Source organism: Molossus molossus, unplaced genomic scaffold, assembly GCF_014108415.1.
Source record: "Molossus molossus isolate mMolMol1 unplaced genomic scaffold, mMolMol1.p scaffold_m16_p_2, whole genome shotgun sequence".
Taxonomy (NCBI): Eukaryota; Metazoa; Chordata; class Mammalia; order Chiroptera; family Molossidae; genus Molossus; species Molossus molossus.
The window spans coordinates 139,648,915-139,676,004 of NW_023425355.1; the positions used below are offsets into that span (position 1 = coordinate 139,648,915).

The 27,090-nt window shown below is 38.3% G+C and overlaps 1 protein-coding gene across 5 annotated transcripts in view; it reads left to right on the forward strand.

Annotated features, from left to right (window-relative positions):
* FANCB (FA complementation group B) overlaps window positions 1-26,807 on the forward strand; it is an 82,923-nt gene extending 56,116 nt beyond the window's left edge. For 3 of the 5 annotated variants that reach the window (XM_036270777.1, XM_036270780.1, XM_036270784.1), the window contains 4 exons: window positions 1,731-1,824; window positions 3,104-3,264; window positions 20,030-20,164; window positions 26,740-26,807. In XM_036270777.1, coding sequence (XP_036126670.1) covers window positions 1,731-1,823 — 93 coding nt within the window. In that variant the 3' untranslated portion in view covers window position 1,824; window positions 3,104-3,264; window positions 20,030-20,164; window positions 26,740-26,807. The remainder of the gene's footprint in view (window positions 1-1,730; window positions 1,825-3,103; window positions 3,265-20,029; window positions 20,165-26,739) is intronic. The other 2 variants (XM_036270779.1, XM_036270778.1) reach the window with 2 other exon arrangements.
* Window positions 26,808-27,090: the final 283 nt, after the last annotated feature.

A 27,090-nucleotide genomic window follows, 5' to 3' on the forward strand; every position in this document is an offset into this window, starting at 1 on the left:
ATGGACACTTGGGCTGTTTCCAGATCTTAGCTATTGTAAATAGTGCTGCTAGGAACATGGGGGTACATATATTCTTTCTGGTTGGTGTTTCAGGCTTGATTGGCATTTAAATATAAAAACTGAAGGAGTTTTGTGAATGTGGGTATAAATATGAACAAAATTGGATTTTATGCATTTGATTCAGTTACTGGAAGACATTTAGGTTATGTCTGGAACAACTTGGATATGTGAATTAATCTTTACAGTTGTTTTATAAATCTAAATGCAGATCAAGTATTTCTGATGAATTTACTGTACAAATTAAGATATGCTATGTGAAATGCACATTAGCTTTCAGAGACTTATTATGGGTAAAAGAATGTAAGACATATTAATATTTTGTGTATTGAATACATTTGAAATGACATTTTAGATATATTGAGTTAGATAAAGTATATTTTAAAATGAATTTAATCTGTTGCTTCTGCTTTTTAAATGGGGCTACAAGAAAATTTTAAATTACATATATGGCACATATTATATTTCTATCAGACTGCTATTCTAGAACAAGTGGGCCATTTTCCTATTCTCTCTTTCCTTCAACTTAGCTTTTTTTAGGCCAGGCTAAATTTATAATATTTCCCATAACTACCCCCCCATCTTCATAAATAACTCATACTTGTTAGATAACCTGTTTGAATGAATGGCTTAGAAAATGTGATCCAGGCTTCCACCACACCACCCCCTTCTAGTGTATTCTAATGTTCTTCACATTTAAAACATCATTGTTTTCTTTTCCAAAGAAAATTCAGTCACTTGAATCAAGCATCATGTTTTCTCCCTCCTTTGACACATATACCAGATCTAAACTACCATTTTTTGAGCAACATAAAGGCTCATTAAGGATCAGTTGATTAATCACTCAGTGCAGGAAAATTCCGTGTAGGTGAAGTATACCCTTGAGTTGCCAAATATTAAATTTGGCAATTTTTAATTAATTAAAGAAACAGATTTATATTTTAGAAAATGTTCTGCAGTGGAAAAAGAACTTTCCATGGAGTCAGCAAACTAGGACTTTAGTTCCAATTCTGCCTCTTTGGGCACTTGACCTTGGACAAATGCACTTCACCTTGCTGGGACTGACTTTCCAAATCTAGAAAAATTAGATTAGGTCATCTTTAAGGTATATTGCAATAAGGGGTGTGTGTGTGTGTGTGTGTGTGTGTGTGTGTGTGTGTATATATATATATATATATTTATCCTCACCTGAGGACATTTTTCCATTTTTTTGTTCAGATAGAGTGGGAGGGAGAGACAGAGAGAGAAACATCGACGTGAAAGGGACACATCAAGTGGCTGCCACCCGTACGACCAACCAGGGCTGGGGACAAACTGCAACCGAGGTACATGCCCTTAGCGGGAACCGAACCCGGGTCTCTCTGGACCGCAGGCCGACTCTCTAACTGCTGAGCCAAACCGGCCAGGGCGCAAATTATATATTTTATAAGTCTGTGATAGAAATCTTTCTCAAGTGCCTTACACACTACTCTAAATGTTTAAAAATAGAACACACTGAACAGAATTAGCATTTTTTAAAATGTCAAAGTCATTATTAGGGATGTCAATTATTATGCACTGACAGTGTAATGCAGCTAAGGGGTTATTGTGATGTGTGTGGCTGCTTACTTTTCAGAAAATGTGGTTTTTATTTTTTAATTAATGTCTAACCTTTAATTTCCTCTTGATGTCAGACTGTCTCCGGTCACTTATTGCTGATGCCAGCCCTGCCTATATTAATGGCGTCTATTGTCTTCATCTTACCTAGTTTGGGACTTCTAACCTAAGGTGATGTGGGGAAGCCCAGTAATGTTAAGCTTGTTTGACTTATGTCGAAATTGGATATTTTGTCCTTCAGTAGCAATTTATTGGGTGCCTGTACCTGTGTGTAAGGTACAAGATGGTGCAGGGGCTGAAGAAGAAATAATTTATAAGCCATCTATAAACCTTGGGGGACATCACGATTTAAAAAGTATGTGAACTTTAGTGGAGGGCTTCTGCAGGCCTTTTTCTTCACTTCTCAGTTTGTAGTCCCTTTACTGATGGCTGAGTTTCCAAGACAAGTCATCTATAGATAATAGAGGGCTTTATAATAATAATGGTAAATCAACACAGCGAGGAATTTTCACAGGAATATGCAAAGGAACAAGTTGAACAGAACAGAAAGTCCAGAAGTAGATTCCATGTATATGTGGGACCTAGGTGTATACAGAAGTAGTTTCTCAAAATAGAGAAAAAGGGATAGGTTATTTAGTGTCTCATTTAATTCTTACAATAAGCTTGTGAGCCAGGTAACATTATTCTCCCCATTCTAGAAATAAGGTAAAAAGAGTCAGAAACCTGCTCAAAGTATCAGTGGTAGATCTGGAGGGAGAAAATGTATTATCTTTGGTCTATTTCTATCAGTGCTCAGTACTGGGTCATTTCATGTGTTAGATGACCTGAACCCTTCCTAGTGGTCAAAAAAAGCAAATGGAAAAGTGGTTCTCAACCAGGAATAATTTTACCCCCCAGGGTAAAATGTCTGGAGATGTTTTTGGTTTTCACAACTGGAGTGGGAGGGATGCTTTTGTCATCTAGTGGGTTGAGACCAGGAATGTTACTATATATCCCGCAACATAAGACAGTCTCCCAAGAATAATCTTGACCCTAATATCAATAGTGCCAAGATTGAGAAACCTTATAATAGATAAAGGAAAGCTCTTAGCCATTCACTAGTAATGTGGGCTGGATTAAAATAAATAATTTATTTGAAGTCCATTTTTTCTTCTTGGTCACGTCATACTGAACCAAGAAACAAGTGGGAGGAAAGTGAGTAAAAAAAGCTTCTGATGCTTGAAAATACCTGGAAACCTTTGCGTCTTATCTTTTTTTGTGGGAATGCAAGTAAAATCTAAATATTTGCTACATATCTATAGTAGACGTTATTAATGTTTGCCATCAAGATTTCTGATCCTCCTGTTTTGAGGTGGGGGCACATGCCCTCTTGAAGTTCAGGATAGTCATGTGACTGAAATGTGAGCTATGGATGAAAGCCATTTTGTGATTTTCCATGCTTTCTTCCTAGGCCATAGCAACCGTGGGAGTGTATGTTGGTATGGAGAAACCATAAAATCTAAGCAACGTGGAAATTTCACCTGTGCATGGAGATCAGCAATTCTGCCTAGTCTCCCAGATCTGCTAAAGACATTGTATGAGTAAGAAATCATCTTCTGTTATGCTACACCGGTGAGAATGTTAGATTATTACTGCAGTGCCTTCAAACTTATCCTGTCTAATACATCCAAGTTAATTAGCAAGGACTTTGGAATTCTTGAACCCCCCAATTTTCTGGGGTGATGCTTCTGCCTTGGGAATCAGGATATATTAATATTTCACATACATATTCATTCACACTGCTTTCTCAAATTCTGATTGGCACTGAGCACTGAGGTCCTAGAGAGATGTTCATCTCTACGAAACTCCAGTGACTCTGCAGTAAGCACCAAATGTTCTCATGTATACTTGCTGGGACTGTGTGTGAAGGAATATCTTTTTAGACTTTGGAAATATATTTTATGTCTGAAATGATTTCTGTTGGCATTAAAATCTGTCCTGAAGGGTGACATCCTGAGCTTGATGACTTTTACCTGCTTATTATATAAATTCTATTATGTAAGATATAATGTAAATTTTATTTAGTTTCCTGAACTTCTAAATTAGAAATTGTGAAAATTCTAGGACAGTGGTAAGCAACTTCTTCCTCTTCTCTTCCACACACTTTACTTTCTCTTTCTCCCTAATTTGAATCAATACCATGTCATTATTTCTGTGACCTGTTGGAAACAATATACCTTTTTTTTTGTAAGTTAAGTATGCAGAGACTAAAGACCAATCTTTTAAAGTTGTTATCAATACTCTTGTAACATTATACCTACAATCCAATGTGATTTTTACCAACCCCCTTCTCTAAGCATATCTAGTTTAACTAGCATATTTATTATTGCATTTATTTACTTACTCAAAATTATTTATTTATTTATTTATGTAATCCTCACCCAAGGATATTTTTGCATTTATTTTCGGATGGAGCGGGAGGGAGAGAGGGAGGAAGAGAGAGAGAGCAACATCAACGTGAGAGAGACACTTCGAGTGGTTTCCACCCACATGACCCCAGCCAGGGCCGGGGACAAACTGCAACCGAGGTATGTGCCCTTAGTGGGAACCGAACCCAGGACTCTCTGGTCTGTAGGCCGATGCTTTATCCACTGAACAAAACTGGCCGGGGCTCAAAATTACTTATTTACTTTATAGCAATGCTATAACTTCATTGAATGAGTTCCAACTATAGCCTGAGGGCCAGCTGCCTGGAAGTCCCTAGTTCTTTCTGCCTTATAGGAGTTGCATCTTCTTTCCCTCCGATGTCAAGCAAATTACTCTGAGACACAGTCCTTCAGGTGGTAAAAAATCTAACCTGCTGACCAAGATGTCTAGGCAGTTTTGTGAGTCTGATTTCTTGTGGTTTGTCCATACTATGGCCTTTTCCCCTGTCATCCCTGAGCCCTGGTGGCTACTGTCTCGTCTCTAAACCAGCTGTACTCTCTCCGTGCCTGCATCACCTCTGTCTTGCAGCACTGTTGTGCACTAGCATAGAATGCTATTGCAATAGATTTTTATGGAAGGTTTAGGGGTAATTGAAAGGGATCACAACTCAGAATAGTCAAGATAAGCCTTATAAAATGTAATCATAAGCACTCTACTATTCAAGAACCACTTGTCCATCCTTTTCCCTGAGAATTGCTCAGTAGACATCTTCCTTTACGGGCCACAGCATGTCACCATGATCCTGGGCTGTCTTTCATTTTCATACTCTCCTCACATGTCCCTTTCCCTCTTTCTCATGCCCTCACTCCTTCTCTATCAAACTATCTTCACCCAACTCCTATGAAACCTATAATTCCCCTTTCTCTAGTATGTACTACAATTTGACTTTTCCAATCTTTAACTAACCCCTGGTCCTGCTTTTTCATTTTATAAACCTCAGCCAGACATTTGGCCAACCAAGGGCCATTTAGTCTGGGTAGACACCCTTTAGAAACATGTTTTTAGGTAAGTATTTTCTTTAATCTGATCACATTGTTAAGAATGGCAGTTTCTCATTTCTAGAACGAGGAGGAAGCAATGTAAGGTATTGAGGCATTTGAGAAGCATAAGAAGGATGCCCTGGCCGGTTTTACTCAGCGGTTAGAGCGTCACCCCGCTGACCAGAGAATCCCAGGTTCGGTTCCCACTAAGGGCATGTACCTCAGTTGCAGTTTATCCCTGGTCCCGGTTGGGGTCGTGTGGGTGGCGGCCAGTCGGTGTGTCTCTCTCATAACAATGTTTCTGTCTCTCTCTTTCTCCTTCTCTCCCTCCTGCTGAATCTGAAGATAAATGCAAAAATGTCCTCGGGTGAGGATAAAAAAAAAGAGAGAGAGAGAGACGCATAAGAAGAAGTAGATTTGTGGACAGGAGGAGTGACATGTAAAAGTAGAGAGTTACTGAATTGTAGCTGATGGGAACAGAGTGCTCAGGCTGTAATGGAGGCTCTTCAGAAGTATTATGCAGGCAAAAGGAAGCTATTGAAAGGTGCAAAGGAGCAGAATGTTATGCTCAAAACTACATTCTAGAAAGATCACTCTGGCTTTGATCAGAGGGCCACCGTCAGAGTAGAGTCAGGGAGAACGGTTATAATACTTTTACTCCAAAAGGAAATTTAAATGCTTGGACTGAGGGAGGGCAGGGGTTATAGAGTGAAACGATTTGAGAACTTTGAGTAGGTGGGATTAAAGAGGACTGGCAGCAAATGGGCAGATGAGTCAGTGAGAGGACCGTCCTAGCTTGAGCAGTTTAGGGGTGATGGTACAGTCTCTGAGATAAGGGAATGAGGAAGGAAGGGAATGGAGTGAGGGTGGAAGAAACCATGGATTCAGTTATGTCCATGGTTAGTTTGAGGTATCAATGAACCTCATAAAGTTGTTGAGTAGACAGCTATAGACTCACAGACATCGACACCCACAGATTTAGCATATTTGGTTTTAAATGTTCTTGAGGGTCATGATATTGCTACAGTACAAACATAAAATCAAGAGGTGAAAAGTTGGTACTTAGGAATGAATCATGTAGCCTATAAGTGAGACTCATACACCTACTTTTGGGGGAATTAGGATAATTCTGGAAGGGTAGGCTCAGAGATAAGGGGAGAATGGTGGTTAGTTGGGTGAGAAGGAGAGACAATACATGCAATTTAAGCACGTGGAGTCTGTGCCCACAGAGGGACATATAAAAGCTACTAAAAAGCCAGGACTGGACTTTGGGTGGAATTAGGACTGGAATTGCAGGTTAGGGAAATAGAAGTCTCATCCATTTTGCCAAACTGCAGCCTTTGATGTCTTATCTCTGTTGAGTGCAGTGGAACTGAGAAGCAGACTAGCATTTTGAGTTTGCTCTACTTTCTACAAGACACCCTGTCAAAACGTGCAGAGGCAGGTAGCTTTTTAACAATCTACAAAGCAATCGAGGTAAGTAATGAACTTGGGAAAGAGGATGAAATCTAACCCATATCAAGAGAATTATATCTTTATCTCTATATGCCATGGATGGAAAACAAGCATGGTATATGAAGCCAGAAATGTGCTAAATTTTCACTGCTGACACTTTAATTTTTTCTTATTTTAACTTTACTGATGTCTACATGATATTCCCCTCTCTCCCCCAAAAACTTGGCAGGAGTTTCTCCTTTCTAACACTCCTCCACCCCCACCCACTGTCCCCGCCCCACATATACACACCCAAAGCATTATTACTAGGTAATTTAACTCGGAAAGGCATTTCCAAATGCAATTTCTTTATTGGTAAAGAAACACATGGTGATCATTTTTTAATACTGAGTGGTGAAAGGAATTCCTTTCAGACAATAGATTAAACTGGAGTCTTATTCTGCAATAAGATTTGCTGGCACCCAAGTTTATCCAAGTAGCATCTCTGCTTTGCCCTGGCTGATTTGTACATCTTGTCTCTAGGAATAAAAATTACTCCCTTAGGGAGAACACCAGTCCGCATCATTCATAACCAAATCCTCTTGGTGTATACAAATAGATTTCATGTAGTCAGAGACAAATTCATGAGATCAGCCCCATGGAATGGCCCAACTGATTCTTATCCACCAATGCAAACATCTTAGCTCTCAAAATGAAGCCTGGTTGTCATATGCTGGAATGAAGAGAATTTATTCAAGTCTCAGCAGTACCTAGATCTGAAGATACCAACATAGGTGCCCTGATTCTTCTAAGATTTCTTGTCTTCAGTTTATACTGAATCTTTTCTTCTTCTGAAGTACATTTCCAAGGACTATGGTAGAAACCACTGCCTGGTGATTTTAAAGGAAAGAGTTGACTGACTGAAGGCCTGTACATTTCTTGGGTTATTTGATGGCAGTTCAGCTTGGAAGACAAAAGAAAGAGACTACCATATCCAGTTATCTAACATCTTAATTAACCAGGATGTCCTAGTGGCACAATTAATTAATTCAATTTGGCCCAAAATGAACTCCTTTATCCCCACAATATTGTTTCTTCTCCCACTTTCCTGTCCTGATAGATAGTACCACCACCTACCCAGACACCCAATCAAGAAGGATAGGAGTTATCTAAGACCTCTCCTGCTTCTTCACCAGTCTCCAGATTCTCTTGCGTCTATCTCTTCAATCTCTTACGTTAATTCTCTCCTCTGTTTTCCCACCACTTTAATTAAGGTCTACATGACTTTCCTGGTCTATGATAATAGTGTTCTATTGAACTTTCCAGTCTCCCAACAGCTTACCACCCCTGATCTCAGCAATTGGCCGGTCCTCCTTAAAACATGACCCTTCTATGTTGCAAATCTGATTGTTTATTGCAGCTTAAGACCTCTCAGTAGTTTCTCACGACTGCAGGATGATAGCTGAACTGTTTAGTATAACCTCCAAGGCTTTCCGTCTATGACCTGGTCTCTGCCTTCCCTCCTCACACCATGGTTCACCATTCTGCTATGTGACCCAATGTTTCAGCCATATCATATGATGACATACCATCTTATAACACACCAAATTCCAGAGGCTTGCCATTTTTTTCATTTACCCTGCATATTCTGTTCTCTCTGCCAGGAGTGTCCTTTCTCCCCTGCACTGACTGAGAAACTCCTAGTTATCTCTTAAGAACATCTCATTCATGGTAGCTTCTGCCCTGTTTTCTTAACCTTCACCAACGCACTTAAAACATTGCCTTGCCATGATATTATCTTAAATGTGTTTTTGCTATCAGTCTGGGAGCATCTTAAGGAGAAGCCATGATCCATTTAGTTTTTTAACCTAGCACCTAAATATGCCACAACAAAAAGAGGCAAACAAGACATGTAGCCATAGTCCCAAGGTTTCAGGGAAATCGCAGGGCTGTTAATAGGAGAGTAAGCCACAAAGCTCTTCGTCTTATTGTCCATTTTGCCCTTTTCTCTGTGTTTCCTAGGGACTGGAGTCTGGAATTTTTTTTTTTCTAGTAGGTACCAGTGCTGTTGGTCTCGGGATACGGTATTAATAAAAAAGTGCAGGAGGGATGGCTGTATTAACTGTGCAAGGGTCACTTTTAGATTGAAAAGAATTTGGTAATCATGCCCCAGAGCTAGGTTTTTCAAACTTTTGAAAACATGACCCCCAGAAGAATATTCAGTTTTGTTATGATCCAATACATTGAAATACATACACAAACATGAGAAAAAAGACAAGTGAAATACAAGTTCATGAAATAGCTATCTTTACTACATGGCAGGCATTCTGATATTTTCTAAACTAATTAGTCTACCCCATTCTATTTTTTTTTAAATTTCCAGTTGTGGTGTATCAAATGATTTTATAATTCATCAATGGGTCATGATTTTACAATTCATCAGTGTAGTTTGAGGAATCCCATTGCCAAAGCTGCCTCCCTTTCACCTGGGTACAGTAAGTCCTCACTTAAATCATAGGTAGGCTTTTGGAAACTACAACTTCCAGCAAAACCAACTTGACTATAGACTGATTGATATCAACAAGAGTTAAGTTTCTACAGCATAGTTTTGGTCACAAAAACATCACCAAACTTCTAAATAAAGACCTAAAACACTTCTAATTTGAAACATTGAAATAAATGTGAGGTATATATATATATAAATTTAAAAATGGATGAAAACAGGGACAATAATTATTTTTTAACTAGCTTATTTAAATTCAAAGTTGTGGTGGCCAGAACTTCTCTAGACAGCACAGGGCACAAGGTGAGAACCCACCCTGGACAGGACGCCTTTCCATCTCAGGGCCACTCACATCCACCCACATTCACTCAGACTGGGACAGTGTGGACAAAGCAGTTCACCTCACACTCACATCTCTGAGATATGGGAGGAAACCGGAGTCCTCAGAGAAAACCCAGGCAGACATGAGGAGAATGTCCACACTCCACACAGACAGTGGCCCCTGCCTGGGATTGATTTTTTTGTCCCTCATAAACATTAGAAGGACATTATGTTGAATGAAAATGATGTTATTTGAGGACTTGCTGTACATACTTGTGTGTAAATGAAGATGGGCAATAAAGCTCAGTTCTGTCTCTTCCAAGAGCTGAATAGAGCTGCCTAATTAACAGCACAAAGTCAGACACTAGAATAACCTATGATATTTGGTCCTGGTAACTTTGATTATAGGGATCTGGAAGCCTGTGCTATGACTTCACCATTCAGGAATGCTTCCAGCAACCACACTGGAGATCAGTCTAATCAGTGTGGTGCTTCTACTCTGGTAATTTCCACTGCTGTCGTTGTTCACTGTGCATTTCAAACTGACTGACAATTAGTGGCTGAGTATGTAAACAAAACCCATGCAGAATTTAAATCCCCTACTAATGTGTGGTGATGTTTGTCAAGAAAACATTGTTTATATTTCATTGGATTTCACTTGCAAAAATATTGTTTGGTATTCTTGCAGCTATGCGAGAGGGGGAAAGAGGAAATTAGAGATCAAGGCAGATGCAAACAGGCCAAAATAACAAGTACAGTAACTTTCAAACATGTCTTAAGCCAAATTTAAGTAAAATTATTTACTTATTTGGTTAATTTAATCTAATTTTTTATTAAATTAAAACATTTATATCTTGCTTCCCATGCAGATACAGGATATAAATAGGTTCAATGCAAGAGGAGATTTCATCTAGTCATTAGCTATTTTTGATACTGCCAGTATTTGTTTTCTAGTGCTGTTGTAACAAAGTACACAAACAGGGTGGCTTAGAACAAGAAAGATTTATTTCCTCACGGTTCTGGAGGCTAGAAGTCTGAAAGCAAGGTGTCAGTAAGGCCACGCTGTCTCGAAGGCCCTAGGGGAGGGTCTTTTCTTGTTTCTTGCTAACTTCTGGTGATTTGCTGGTAGTCCTTGGGTTTCCTTGGCTTGTAGATGCATCTCCAATCTTGCCTCTGTCTTCACATACCAATTTCCTTATCTATCTCTTCTTCACATGGTGTTCTCTCTGTGCCTTTCAGTCCAGCCTGATAGTGTTTTCACTGGTATAAAATTCTCTCAAAAATTTGTCAGTCTCCCAGTAAAATTAACAGGAGCCCGAGCCATTAGATGTGAAGATGCTCCACAGATCCTTTCTGGATAACCCCATCTTTGTTCTTGGCTTATGCCAAAGTGGCTGATTGGATCCATAAATCATATCTAAACAGGCTGAGAATTTTCCAAATGAAGTGCTGGTTTCTGTTTGCTTAACAATTTTTCCTAAATTTATCTCTTTCCTTTAACATTTTATTATAAGCAGCAAGGAGAAACCAACACCTTCTACAATTTCTTTGGGAATCTCCTTAAATATCCAAGTTCATCACTTACAAGTTCTACTTTCTATAAAACTCTAGGACAAAATTCAACCAAGTTCTTTGCCACTTTATAACTAAGATTGTGTTTTCTCCAGCTTCCAGTAACAGTTTACTCATTTTCATTTAAGACTTCACCAGAAGCACCTTTAATGTTCGTATTACTACCTGCATCCTATTCATGATGGTATATGGAATTCTCTGGGATAATAGAAGCTTTCTCTTCTGTGTTCCTCACTTGCATCTTAGCCTTTACTAGAATCACCTTCAATGTCCGTAATTTCTGCCAACCATCTATATCTTCAAGGCATTCTAGGCTTTTTCTCAAAAGCTCCTCAAAATTCCTTAATTCCAAACCCATTGCCATATTTTCAGGTATTTGTTATAGTAACACCCCACTTCCAAATACCAAAATCTGTCAGGGATCTCCAGAGAAACAGAACTAGTATGATATATACAGACATATTTATCTATATTCATATCTATATCTATCATCTATCTATATATACACACACATATATGTGTGTGTGTATATATATATATGTGTGTATGTGTGTGTGTGTGTGTGTGTGTGTGTGTGTATATATATATGAATTTATTTTGAGGGATTGACTCACATGTTTGTAGATGCTGGAAAGTCCAAAATTTATAGTCTGGCAGTAAAGAAACAGGCAGGATATTATGTTACAGTCTCAAAGCAGAATTTCTTTTCTTTGAGAATCCTGTTTTTGCTCTTAAGGAATTCAACTGATGGATGAGAGCCAATTGCATTATAGGGCAGTCTCTTTTATTTAAAATCAACTGACTATAAATGTTAATCACACCTATCAAATACCTTCAAAGCCACATCTAAATTAGTTTTTGAATAAATAACTGGTTACTATAGTTTAGCCAAGTTGATAAATAAAACTAACCATCACACTTGCAAAGGCAGACTTGGTCATATTCTGTCATAAATTATCAATAAGTATCTGATCCTTTATAAGCTCAAAGCATTACTTGCTTATGCTTTTATTTGTAAGTTTTAAGCTTCATACTTAACCAGAAGTCTCTTAGACAGCAGGTCCTCGAATAATGTAATTTCACTATAATATTGATGAGATACTGTTGGAACTTAACTCTTGTTTGTATCAATTAGCCTATGGTAAAATTAGTTTCATTGTACATTGCTTTGCTTAACATCACAGGACCTATCGACAATGTTAAGTGAGGACTTGCTGTATTTGTTTTATTTATATCCATGATTTGTAACAGATATGATTTTGAAAATGCTAGGTAGTAAATGCTCTTCTTTTAAGTATTATACCTCTCTATAAAACATACTGCTTATTTTTTACATTAACAAAAGTATTTTGAATTTAAAAATTTCTTTAATGAAATTGAGTTCTTTATCTGAGGAAATTTTTACACCCACTTGCATGATATGGTACAAGGTACCATGCAAATCACAGGGATATGTGCTTACTCCCTAAGGGTTTACAATATTAAGAGGCACAAGAGTGGGTGCAGGAGATAGAGGAAATGCTTGGTAACTCATTGGAATTACATGGAGAGCTTTAAAAAAATTGCAGACCAATTAAATCAGAAGGTCTAGGGGTGGTATTTTTAGTGTTCCCCAGATATTGTAGTTGAAAAATATACCCACAAATTATTTGATATTCCTTTCCTGAAGAGGTAAAACTTTCCTCCCTCTTTAAGAGTGGGCTGGACTTAGTGACTTGTTTCTAACAAGAGGATGTGGCAGCAGTGACTTTCAAAGCTAGGTTATATAATACTTGAGACTTCCTCCTGGCTTTCTCTCTTGAATCACGTTTTGGGAGAAGACAGCTACCATGGGCATGAGGACACTCAAGCAACTCTATAGAGAGTCCCATGTTATAAGGAACTGAGGCCTCCTACCAACAGCTAACAAGGATTTGAGGCCTTTGTGATAATTAATTTTATGTGTCAACTTGACTAGGCTGCAGGGTGCCCAGAAAAATGTTTGGACAAACATTATTCTGGTTGTATCTGTGAAGGTGTTTCTTGATGAGATTAACGTTTGAATTGGTAGACTGAGTATAGTAGATTGCCTTCCCTAAAGTGGATGGGCCTCATCCAATCAATCGAAAACTGGAACAGAACAACAAGGCTGACTAAGAGGGAACTCCTCTTGTCCAGGTGCTTGAGCTGGAATTTCACTCTTTTCCTGCCTTCTTACTTGAATTGAAACATCTGTTCTTCTTGGATACCAAACCTGCTGGCTTTTGAACTGGAACTGACACCATCAACTCTCCTTGTTCTTATACTTCTGAACTTGGACTGGAACTACAACATCGACTCTCCTGGGTCTTAAGCTTGCCAACTGCAGATCTGGGGACTTTTCAGCCTCCGTAATCATGCAAACCAATTTCTGATCATATATATATTTATATACTATTGATTCCTTTCTGGAGAATCCTTACTGATACAGCCTTCTGCCAATAGTCATAGTGAGAGAGCCACCTTGGAATACTTGAAAACCTTAGTGAAGCCTAGATGACTGCAGCCTGAACTGACATCTGAACTGTAACCTCAAGAGAGATGCTGAGCCAGAACCCCTAACTAAGCTACTCCAAAATTCCTGACCCACAGAAACTGTGTGGGATAATAAATGTTTGTTGTTTTATTTTGTGGTAATATGTTATATAGCAATAGATTACTACCACACTAAGTGATTCCAATATGCAGCTAATCCTAAGGAACACTGCCTTACTTTTCTGTCAGTAAAAATCATAAAGGTCAAAGGGCTCCTAACCACATATTTGAATTGTAAGGGACCTGTCAAGTGTCTAGCTGAAGCAACAAATCTGTAGTATTCACACTTCTTTACTTCTTGATGTTTTCCAGTTTCATCTTTATATCCAATCAAACCCTTTATTGGTGAGTTTCATACCGGAACCATATAACATTGACCTGATCCTTTCTTCTGTGCACTCCAAATTTCAATAATTCCTAGCTCCAGTAATGCTGTTATCTCGTATTTGGGTGTAGACATCTTTGTGTTTGGGACAGGGTAAAGGCCCTGTGAAAGACATAATATTCTAAATTTTTGTGCTGGTTTGAACCTTTTCTTTTGGTTTTCAAAGGAAAATTTCACAAGAAAATAAGAGAAGACACTAGACATAAATTCTCTCAATTTTCTTGTCATCAAACTACTTTTATATGTAATCTTTCCTCTCCTCTGGCTGTTATTCTTGTAGAGCGGTGTTCTTTTTTTTATAGGCTAATATTTCCACCTGTACTCTACAACACATTATCTCCTCCTATCCTCAAAGACTGGTCTACATCTTCTCTACTCCCCCTATTCTGGCTTCTTCTCATTAAAACTACTCATGACTTAAGATCCCTAAAGATTGGAGTCTTTCCCCAGCTGAACTGTAGTCTCCTAGAAGGCAAGAGCAGTGTCTTGTTAATAAAGATTCATTGAATGTATGAGTCAATGCATTAATTTTTAAAATACTAAAATATTTAGTAAACAATAGAGTTAGTCTTTTTCAGTGTTTACCCAAAATTTTGTACTTCTTGTTGTTGAAAAAGAAAACTTAGATGAAAGTTAGAGCCTCTTATCTAGAGGTATAATAAAAGAAGATACAAATGTATTACATTTAAAATAGAGATATATTTGGCTGGTAGTCAGTTGCCAATTTGGCAAGCTAAACACCACTTGAAAGCATTTAAAGCATCATACTAAAACTGAGAAGCTGGAGATCCAAGAACACTTTCTCTTAGTACTACCTAAGTGTTCTTGACTTCTCTTTATTTTCCAAAGTCAGAAATGCCCTCAAAGAGCCTAATGAAGTTTTCCCTAGGAAGAGAATCACTGTAGCAGGGTATTATTAGGTGTGAGAATCACTGTAGCAGGGTAGCTACTGTTCCTCTCAATCACACCCTTTATTACACTCTACTTTTGGAATGTAAACTACAAACCAATTACATTGGCTTTTTATATCACACCCAATATTGTGCCTATTCTCTCCTCACCCTACAGAAATTTTCTGGAAGAATCCATCCACTGCCATTACTTAGAGACAGAGGAAAGAACATGAAGTTTGTATCTAGTGAGAGTTGAATACTGGTTCTACCACTTATTAGCTATGTGGCTTTTGTGAAGTTATTTGGTCTTTCAGAATCTCAGTGTCCTCATTATAAAAATATAATGTATAGCTCAGAGTTCTCATAGACATTAAATAATATAATTTAAAAAAAACATTTATTATGGTGGCAAGTTTTACTGCCTTCCATATTCACAAATGACTTCTAAGTACATGTAGCCCCACATTTCTCTTTGGATCCAAGTCAATGATTTCAACTGCATATCTCAAAGGCATTTTCAACACAGTAACTTCCCTTTCATTCGCTTTCCTTTCATCCTTTATCCTCTGGTATTCTTTAGTTTATTAACAACAACAACAGTCAGTTACCCAACCAAAAGTCTTGTGCATCGTCTTCTATCTTTCATTTTCCTCTTCCTTAGTCTTCATCCCCAGGATCTGTGAGTCAAAAAACTGTTGATTATGCCTCTAAAACACTTTAAAAGTACAAAATATTCTCTTCCTCCCCACTTCTACTGCCTTGTTCTGACTCTTGACTCTTCAACCTGGACCATTGCCTGGCACCATGTAAACTGAAGCATATCGGTCATATGCTTACACACACAACACATTTTAACAGTGTCCTAGAGGATCCCAACAGCCCTTTTAATTTCTATGGACCATCCACAGTACTTACCAAGGGCCATACAGTTGTCAATGCTGTGGACCTCAGTAGCCTGAGCCAATGAATCACCATAGCCCCCAGACCCAGAATTGCCACACAACCCTCCACTTGGTACTTTGCACAACTACACTCAGGGTCACAGTATACTCCATCATGCCCCCACACATAGGTGGAGATCTTTCCTTACTAAAATTAGATAATAAAATCTGGAAGAGGTGACTGATTGCTTCTTCAAATATACAGATACCTATGGAAGGTAGTAGGGATTACAAAGAATCAGGGAAACATGCCTGCACCAAAGGAACACAGTAAACTTCCAGTAACTGACCTGAAAGAAGTGGAGACAAAAAAATCGCCTGAGAAAAAAATTCAAAATAATTATTTTAAGGATGCTTAGAGAACTACTAGACAACACTGATAAACAATTTAATGAAATCAAGAAAACAGTGCAGGAACAAAATTACAAGCTTAACAAAAAGCAAACAAAAAAACCAAACAAATTTTGGAGCTGATAGAAACAATGACTGAACTGAAATTCAATAGAGAGCTTCAGCAGTGGACAGGACCAAACAAAAGAAAACATCAGTCAGCTCAAAGATAGATCATTTGAAATTATCTAACCAAAAGAACAAAAAGAAAAAAGAATGAAAGAAATGAAGAAAGCTTATGGTCCTTAGCAACACCATTAAGAGAAATAATGTATGTGTCATTGGAGGCCCTGAAGTAAAAGAGAGGGAGAAAGGGGTAGAAAGTTATTTAAAGAAATAATGGCTGAGAACTTCTGAAACCTGAGGAGAAACTTGGAAATTCAAGGACATGAATGTAATATGCACCCCAAGATTTCAGTCCAAAACAGTCTTCTCCAACATACTCTATAATAAAACTGTCTAAAAGCAAAAACAAAGAGAAAAATTTTATAGCAGTAAGAGAAAAATTCTTTCAAATAAGGGAACACCCATAAAGCTATCTATCACAAGATTGCTCAGCAGAAACCTTGCAGGCCAGGAGAGAATGGGATGATATCTTCGAAGTGCTGAAAGAAAAAACAACTGCCAGCCAAGAATATTTTACCCAGCAAAGTTGTCATTCAGAAATGAAGTAAGATAAAGACTTTCCCTAATAAACAAAAGCTGAGAGAGCTCATCTTCACTAGACCTGCCTCAGAAGAAATGCTTAAAAGCCTTCTTCTAGCTGAAAGTAAAGTACACTAACTATTAATATGAGTACACATTAAAATATACAGTACACTGGTAAATATATGATTATAGTCAAATTCAAATACTCTAATACTATAATATGATGGGGTGTTAACCACTTAACTCTAGTAGAAAGGTTAAAGGACAAAAATATTAAAAATAGCTATAGCTACAATAATTTGTTAATGGATACACAATACAAAAATATGTAAATTATGACATCAAAACATAAAATACTGGAGTAGGAGTAAGATGATAGAAATTTTGTATTCAAAGTTATTTTTAGTTTATTTATTTATTTATATCCTCACCCAAGGATATTTTTCCATTTTTTGTACACATAGAGTGGGAGGGAGAGAGAGGAAAAGAGAGAGTGAGAAACATCGACGTGAAGGGACACATCGAGTGGCTGCCACCCGCACGACCAACCAGGGCCGGGGACAAACTGCAACCGAAGTACATGCCCTTAGTGGGAACCGAACCCGGGTCTCTCCAGACCGCAGGCCGACGCTCTAACCGCTGAGCCAAACCGGCCAGGGCAGTTATTTTTAGTTTAAAATAGACTGCTATATCTATAAGTAATTTCAAGTAAGCCTCGGGGCAAAATTCTGTAGTAGATACACATAAGATTAAGGGAAGTAAATCAAAGTATACCACTAGGGAAAATTATCAGTCACAAAGGAAGATAGTAAGAGAGGAAGAAAGGAAGAAAGGAACTACCAAACAGCCAAAAAACAATTAACAATATGGCAATAGTAATTCCTTACCTATCAATAATGACTTTAAAAGTATGTGGACTTTAATCAAAAAGCACAGAAATTAAAAGAGAGCAGTGGTAGTTATACTTATATTAGACAAAATAGACTTGAAGTCAAATGCTATAATAAGTAACAAAGAAGGTCATTATATAATGATAAAGGGATCAGTTTATCAACAGGATATAACAATTGTAAATATATACCCACCCAATACTGGAGCACCTAAATATATTAAGCAAATAATAACAGATCTGAAGGGAATAATAGACAACAATACAATCATAGTAATAGGGGATTTAGTACCTCACTTTCAAAACAACCTTAGTGCCAATCGATACATGAATAGATAAAGAAAATGTGGTATGCATATATACTATGCAATATTATTCAGTCATTAAAAAGAAGAAAAACCTGCCATTTTTGACATCATGGATAGACTTAGGGCATTATTCTAAGCGAAATAAGTCAGACAAAAATACTGTATCATCTCACTTATATAGAGAATCTAAAAACATTGAACTTAATGGAAACAGAGTGAAATGGTGGTTGTCAAGCACTGAGATGTGGAGGAAGTTGGGAGATGTTGGTCAAAGCTCAAACTTTCAGTTACAAGATGAGTAAGTTCTGGGGGTGTAAAGTACTGCATGGTGACTATATTTAACCATACTGTGTTGTATACTTGAAAGTTGCTAAGAGAGTAGAGCTTTAATGTTCTCCCTAAAACAATGACACAAAATGTTAATTATGTGAGGTAAAGGATGTGTTAAGCTACCTCATTGTGGTAAACATTTTGCAATATACATTTGTATCAAATCATCACATTGTACACCTTTAACTTACACAATTTGATATATTAATTATATCTCAATAAGGCTGAAAAAAAGAAGTAATGAGAACGCATGTTAGAAAGTCTGCACTTTAAATTCCCTATCCAACAACTGTTTTTATAATATAGCCATATGTTTAATTTTTTTACATGATGCGCTGATGTTGAAACCCAGCCTCTAATTCCCTGATTTCTGTTAGCCAACAGAGATACATGCACGCGTGTGTGGGCGCGCACACACACGTTCATCTCAGAAAATTGCTTAGCTTCATGGAGGGACAGGTCAGCCAGGTGGGGAGGGAGAGTTAGGTACTAACCAAAGTAGGGCAAGATAAAGTAACTGGCTTACCTGGACAGCTTTGCTTTTTCTTCAGATCAAACATATTCAATGTCTTGAAAAAGTCCTCTTGTTAATTTGTGCACATATTTCTTTTGAGATTGATGCTTTTGGAACGAAAGTACAAAATGACAGTGTCTGAGAACAGTGCTTTTTTAGCAAGATATTCCTGACCCAGTTAAAGAATTTAAAATTTCAGGGAAAAACTCATGCTCCCAATTTCCTTGGCAGTTCTATGACACATATTTAGTGAATTTATAACAATTTTTAAACCTTTTCCCATATAAAATATTATAAATATAAATGTAAGACTTTTAGGTATAATACAGTTGTCATCCATTTTTTGTTTTTGTCATTCTTACCCTAGGTGTAATAGAGACTGCTCTGGAAATCAGGTTATGCATTGACAAATGTGATTGGTTCGTATAAAAGAGGACATGGAATTTCAATGGCTGTGTTAGGAAGAAAAGATATTAACAATTGAGAGGATAATTAGAGGATTTATTGTTGCTTCAAATATAATGAACACATAGAACACACTTTTTGACAGTCTAGGTTGTAGTTTTAGCTATTGCAGGTTTTAGCTTTCTTGCCCTTTCTTTAGAGGTTGTTGAGAAACAACAGGATAATCTCTCAGCTGCAACATGTCCACCTTCTATGGACTCTTTAGAAGTTGTCATTAGTGCCCAGGTCACCTCACTTGCATGCATCTAATTTCAGCCATGGCTATGTTGCACAATTCCTTGCATGCTCAAATTCATCACAACAGTGTATCAATCTGCTAGGCTGCAGTAACAAGTACCATGAACTGAGTGGCTTACATTACAGAAATTTATGGTGTCACAATTCTGGAGGCTAGAAATTTGAGATCAAGTTGTTGGCAGGCCAAGCTCTCTCTGAAGGGCTAGGGAAGGGTCTCTTCTAAGCTTTTCCCCCCTAGTTTCTGGCAATTTATTGGCCTGTGGCAGCATAGCACCATCTTCACGTGATAATCTCCTTGTGTGCTTATATGTGTGTCTAAATTTCCCCCTTTTGATGAGGATACCAGTTGTATTGTATTTGGGCCTGCCCTGATGATCTAATTTTAATGAATTTACCTTTATAAAGATTCTATAGTCAAATAAGGTCACATTTTAAGGTTCTGGGGATTAGGATTACAATGTATGAAATCTGGGGGACACAATTCAACCCATAACAGTGTCACACCTTAAACTCATACCTTGCTTTTTGTGTTACGCCTTTCTCAAAGCTGAAGCTGTGGAAGTCTGCTGGGCTTAGAAGTGAGGCTGTTGACAACCCCAGGACAATCCTCAATCAGTCAAGGATGAGACCCAGTGGAAAAAATGCACCAGACTCCTTTCTTTTGGATGGATGATTCTGGCAGGTATTTTGTCTTTTCTCAGAAGTCCTGATGGGACTGAGTCTTAATTACTACGATAATATCAACTTCATTAATGCATCCTGACATTGGTTTTCTCCCCTGTGTCACTGTCCCTTTCTCATCCTACAACTTCTGGGAATTTCCCTCTCAAACAAATTCCATCACTTTGCTGAGATTACCTCCTGTCTCAGACTGTGCTTCTGAGATAATCCAAATAGCTGCTTTTGCTATCTTCAGTAGAAAAATCTAAGTAATCCCCTATAAGGTAGCATTTCAATTTAAGTTATATGTGATAGTAGTACCTGTGGTTATGATATTAACTCTGAAAAAAGAATAATTTTTAGTTTCCATAAACATGGCCTCTCTTGCTAGTATGATTAATGTAGACAAACACAAAATATAACTTTATTGCTGAAAATACCTTTGAGACTCAACTCCCATTTTCACAGGTGAGAAAACTGAAGCTCAGAGGGTATAATGGATGACACAAGAAGAAGCTTAGATAGGGCTAGAATCTGGATTCTCTCATATCTAAATTAGCATTTTTCCTAACACACATTTAATTCCTATTGCCAAGAATACTTTGTATGTTAATAAATGTCATTCCTTTCAGAGGGTGTTTCACAGGCTTTTAAGATAATGGAGTAGATACGTCTTTAAGGCGGGGAAGATTCCCATTTATATTTGTGACAAATGGGTTAATGTCTTTCATAGAACAGGTGTTAAATAGATATCATGTTAGCTCCATCATGGCACAGGTTTTTGTCTGGTGTGTTTACTGATATATACCAAGAACCTAGAATAGTGCCTGCCACATAGTAGGCATCCAACAAATGAATGTATACATGCTTAACAGACAAGAAATACTTGTTTCTGTCTCTTTTGCCTACTATTAGAGGGCCCCCTAAAATATGTTAATAATAGTACAATTATACATGCCGAAGAATGTTCTAGACTATTTACATATTTCCACGATCTAATTTAATCATCACAATATCCCTATAAGGTAAGGAAACCAAGGCTTAGAGGAGTTTTATAACTATTCCAATATCACAAAGTGAATGATTGATGCAACCATGTGTCAACCATATTGCCTCTGATTAGCATAACTTGGGTAACTGCAGTGTTAATGCTAAAGAAAATGAGGGCACAAGGAGCTCTAGTCTCTACATATAAATTAAGCAGTCATATTGCACATGGCATAAACCAAAAGGTGAAGTACTCATGCCAAGGTACTTCTAAACATTGAATCTGATGGAGTATGATGATGCATCATAGAACCAGAAAGAACCTTTATTTTTCCCTGTTGGGTAGTTGCACGTCTGCTGGGTATGAATTTTATTGAACTAAAATGACTTTTATTGTCATAATTCCTTATGTTATTAAGTGCTGTTATTAATTGTTGGTTTTCTTTGTCCAGTTTATTCTTTCTGAGAAAGTAATGTTCTACTGAACAATGGCCAGCAAATAAAATCTCCTCCTTGTGAAATATCAGCTCCTTTTGATAGTCAGAGACAGTATATTCCAGAGATTAAGTCAAGGGCTCTGCAGTCAACTGTGTGACTTTGACACGTTTCTTACTCACTTTAAATTCCATGTTCTACATCTGTAAGATGGGATCAAAAAGTACTTAGCTTTGCACAGTACCTGAGTCTAAATGTATGCCTTTTTAAATGGCATAATACTGTTATTTGTTTGAAAAAAGATTGCCTTTGCTGGGGTAGAGATGGTTGCTCTGGGCCTGTAGACACAAACAAAGAAGGTGAAACTTGGCAAGATGATTCATGTTCCTTATGTGATTTAGGGCCTCATCATTCCTTACACCTGTACTATTCAGCATGGTAGCCACTAGCCACATGTACAACTGAGGGACTGAATTTTTAATTGTATTTGATTTCCATGTATTGAAATCAAAGCTTAAATAGACACCGTAGCTAGTGACAACCAGACCAGACAGCACTGTGCATTGTAGTGCTGGGGATGGGACTTTGCAAACCTTTGCCAGCTGATACCCTGTTTGGCTCTGCCAGCAGAGGGCACTAGAAGAAGACTTCAAAAATGGAAGGAAGGAGAAGGCACTTGTTCCTGCCAGTGCACGTATGTTCCTATCAGTGAATGTCACGGCAGCAGTGGTTCTTCACTCTGACAGTGGCAACTGGTTTCAGAACTTGCCACATTTCCAGAACTAACCCCATTGTACCCCTCAGAGATACCAGGACCAGCCGGGCAATGTCCCCACACCCATACCCCTGGTCTGGGTCCCAATTCCATGGGGTCTTCTTTCAAGCCTTTACATTCCAATAACCCTAACCTCTTACCTAGGGGTATGTTGCTGTTTCCGTTTCTTCTTTTTGTCCTTTATCTGACAACAGTTCACTCAATTCTCTATATTAAATCCTTTTTCTTAAAATGCCTGGCACAGTGTCTGTTTTTCTGCTCAGACCCCATATAGGCTTCCTGAGATCTCAGTCCATGTGAGCCATGTTCCCACTGCTTCAGCCAAGTGCAGCAGCTTCAGCCCCATGGCTTCAACTCTGACAAAGTCTAGCCAGATTTTTTCTCTTTCTTCTAATTCTTAACCTCACCGTTTAACCAACAAAAGTTTAAGTTTCATTTTAACCATACCTCTCTGAACTTCTGTTTTTACTTCTTTTCTCACTGGATTTTAGTTGTTGTTTTTTCTTTATTGATTTTTAGAGAGAGATGGAGAGAGGGAGAGAGAGATAGAAACACTGATGAGAGAGAACATCGATTGGCCGCCTCCTGCATGCCCTTCACTGGGGATCGGGCCCACAACCTGGGCATGTGTCCTGACTGGGTGGGAATCAAACCAGCAACCTCTTGGTGCATGGGCCTACGCTCAACCACTGAGCCACACCAGCCAGGCTGGATCTTAGTTTTTTAATGTTATATTAATTTTTCATTTCTCTCTAAATTGGGTTTTTGATTATTACTATTTTTGTTTCATCTTTTGGTTTTTTCCTTATTCTTGGTTTCCTCAGTTGAAGTTGAATTTATTTTTTTTTCTTTATGTAATTATACTGGGTGGTTTTATAAAAAATTTTAAATAAACAAATTAGCTTAAAATATTTTAATGTATATATTTAAGTGTCTTTGCTTTTTCTTTTTTTCTCTTTGTTTCATATACTCTTTAAATTATTTTTAAATTGTAGTAAAATATACTTATCATAAAATTTAGCATCTTAACCACTTTTAAATGGGCAGTTTAATGGTATTTAATACATTCACATTGTTTTGCAACCATCACCACCATCGATCCCTTTAACTCTTCATCTTGTAGAACTGAAACTCTGTCCCCATTAAACAATAACTGCTCATTCTCCCTTTTTACAGCCCCTGCAACCACCATCCTACTTTCTGTCTCTATGATTTTGACTATTCAAAGTACCTCATGCAAATGGAATCATATATTTGTTCTTTTGTGACTGGCTTCTTTCACTTGGTGTAATGTCTTCAAGGTTCATCCATGTTGTCACATATGCATAATTTCCCTCCTTTTTAAGGCTGAATAATATTTCATTGTATGTATAGAGCTCATTTTGCTTATCCATTCATCCTTCTATGGATACTTGGGTTGATTCCATATTTTAGCTATTGTGAATAGTGCTGCTGTCAACATAGGTGTGCATCATATGTTTTAAATGACTTCATAAAGACATCAAGAACTGAATGAGTCCTAAAAGGCACTGATGAAAAAAATACTTTAAACACTGAGGAAAATGGGGGCTTTCCTCCTTCTCACTTCCTTGTATCAACTTCTCTGACTCCCTAAAATGAATCCCTCAGTGTAGGTGAGGCATGTTCTCCCAAGAAATTCATCATGTAGTGATTGAGGCCACATGAATGTTACCTTTCTTCACAGTCCTAATCCCCATTTTGCTTTTGTTGCCTTTTTCTCACTGGAATACTTTTACATGCTGACATTTTACAGCATTCAACTCATTAGGTTCTAAATCCATGTCCTACAGAATGTATTATCATTGAATTCTAGACAAATTCTTCTCCTGTTGCAAACCTGGAGAGCTTGGCACTAGGGAGGTAGCAGACAAGGCAAGGTTGACCCCCATGGTGTTCACAGGTGGTAATAAAATTCTCAATATCGATAGAAGCCCAATAAGGTATTATGTTGCCACTTCTTGGACAATCTACTTCCTGTCTACTAATTATGAGGCTCCCTCTCATCATTTTCTTATCAGGGACATGGGAATGGTTGTTTGAAGTACAGTTTTCCTCAGCTCTCTTCCCTTGCCATGAAGGCCAAAGAGAGACTAGGTGAAACAGGTATTAGCACAAATAGGACTTTAAAATAGTTTATTTCCATTTGGGGATGTTCTCTGATCTGTCAGGTTTCATTCTTGGCAATTGATGATAAGGAGAAGGACCAGGCCCCACCACTTTTAGATAATAGGTCCAAGATACCACAGCCCTGACCTGGGGGTCAGGAAAAGACCTCTCAGCATATCAATTCTGCTAGGCAAGCCTTTAAAAACCTTTTTACCACTGCCCTTGTAGTAGGTGCTACTGTATTTCACTTAGGTTTCCCTTAAGAACTGAAGCACCCTTTCTCTCTCCTGCTGGGTGCTGATGGCTACAACTCCTAGTGGAGTCCCTCTTTGGGAATTGCCCTTGACCAAAGAGAGCAACCTGGCAAGGGCTATACCCCTTTCCAGGGTATAGCCACAGCCATTGACTAGCTGATGCTGGGGTAGAAAGGCCCTAACTCGTTGCCTCAAGTCAGGACAATTTAAGGGGCCAGCTCAGCTTCAGAACTCTCCACATGGGCTCAGCTAGGGCCATTGTTGTGAATGTATTGCAATTAATTTCCTCTTTGTGCCCAAATCTGCTTTTCTCACATCCTTAAAGGTGTTCTCAAGACCATTCCTACACCTAAGCGATTGGGCACCAGGAGTGATCTGAGGAAGCTCACCATAAAAATGGGATTTGGGAAATGGATCACCCCCAGTTAGCTGGCAATCAGGACCTCATCACTGGGGGAAGGTGAAGCACAGACAATCTCTGGTATACTGAAACCCTGGGATTGTTAAAACTTTCAAAGGTGGCAGCCAAGTAGGAGATAAACTGGGGTCCTATCACAACATAACTGTCAGAGAAGTGCTGGCCCTCTGGGGGAGAAAAGGGATTTTATCCCAAATTTCCTACAGGATCTGGCCAACATATACCATTAGGGTCCAAAAGAGAACTCTGGTAGTGGATCTTGAGGGTGCTGGATGAAGTGGGAGGGAGCAAAAGATTGGGTCAAAGAGAGTGTATTGAATTGGGAGCACCCTCCTGTGATGCAGGATTTGATACTCTAGCAAGTATGGGAGGAGACCGTACCAACACACATTTATGATGGCTCTTGGAAGCTTGGAGAAAACAATGGCCTGCACCAAGTCAAGTAAAAATGACAGAATTGCCACAGCAGGTGGTATAAGGAAGATGAAAAAGGCTCTGAGAAATGGTTATTCTAGCCTGGAGGTACTGTGTAAGACTGGAAAACCCAACAGTTGATCATACTCCTCATCCCTGTCAATACATTCCCTTCTATGGCAAAAGGAACTTTGCAGATATGATTAGATTTTGAGATGGAGTGGTTACCCTGGATTACATGGTGGGCCCAATTTAATCACAAGGGTCTTAGTAAGGGAAAGAGAGATGCAGGAAAGTTAAAAAAAAAGATGTGATGACAGATGCAGAGGTTCAAGCGATTCGATTGTCAGCTTTGAAGACGAAGAGAAACATGAGCTGAGGAATGTGGCAACCTCTGGAAGCTGGAAAAGACAAGGAAATTAATTCTTTTCTAGAGCCTCTAGAAAGTAATTCAGCTTTGCTGACACCTTGATCTTAGCCCAGTGAGACTGATTTCAGACTCTGACTTCTAAAATTGTAAGAGAATATATGTGTTGTTTTAAAAAACCACTAAGTTTGTGATAATTTGTTATAGCAACAATAGGAAGCGAATACTAACACAGGCATGGATTATTAACATAGCACATCTGCATCCATCAGTATTTGTGCACTTATAGCTGTTTCATTCATAGCGGCAACTATCCAACCACTCAAGAATATCTTCTCTGGTAGTTATGCCCCAGCATTTCCATGCTGAAATATATGTTTTTTTTATTGTCATTTAAATTCTTTTTCTATTCTTCTTTTATATTTTTTCCCTTTGGGTTCAAAATCTTGAAGATCTTTTCCCACAAATACCTCCCTGATTTTTGCTCTTATAATTTAACACAATTCAAATGGTCCTCCATTGTATAAGTCTTCGCTTCCTGAGTTTGAATGCACACTCAGTGCCCCTCCCAGTGCATGCTGGAATCTGATCATGGTAATTGAGTGACACTGACTCGTGGGGTACTAAATAGTAACTTGTTCTGCCACTGCCCTCACTCAGGGCAGGAAGTAACAGTTTCTCTAAGCAAGGGTAGAAGAATTGTTCTTCAGACACAGGAGGCCCAGTGGGAGGCATTTCATAGGGGGTTGGGGATTTAGGGTACTTCTCAAAAGTGTTTCAGATATTTCCATTCAAATTGCTGAGAATGCGCTCTTTCCAGGTCACCGCCTTCCCTCTCATCAAAGATCCTGCGGGGCTGTGAATCCAACTGATACTGTAATTCGGCAAGTAAACTCGGATTTGATCAGACTCAAAGTCTGAGTTAGATTTCTGGATGTTTTATTCCTACTATTCCTTGTGCTATAAGAGGAAAAAAATTTAAAGCATGTTATAAAAATTCTTTGATTTTAATCTGTGCCTCGAGGCAAAAGCTTAGGCATATGAGGTTTTTGTTCTCTATACTTTAAGTTCAGCACTGCATCAGGAACAGCCATCCAATTTAATTAGCTATTTCAGCCCTGCTTAGGTTGAACTACTGGTTTTCTGTCGATTATGAACATAGGATCAGTGC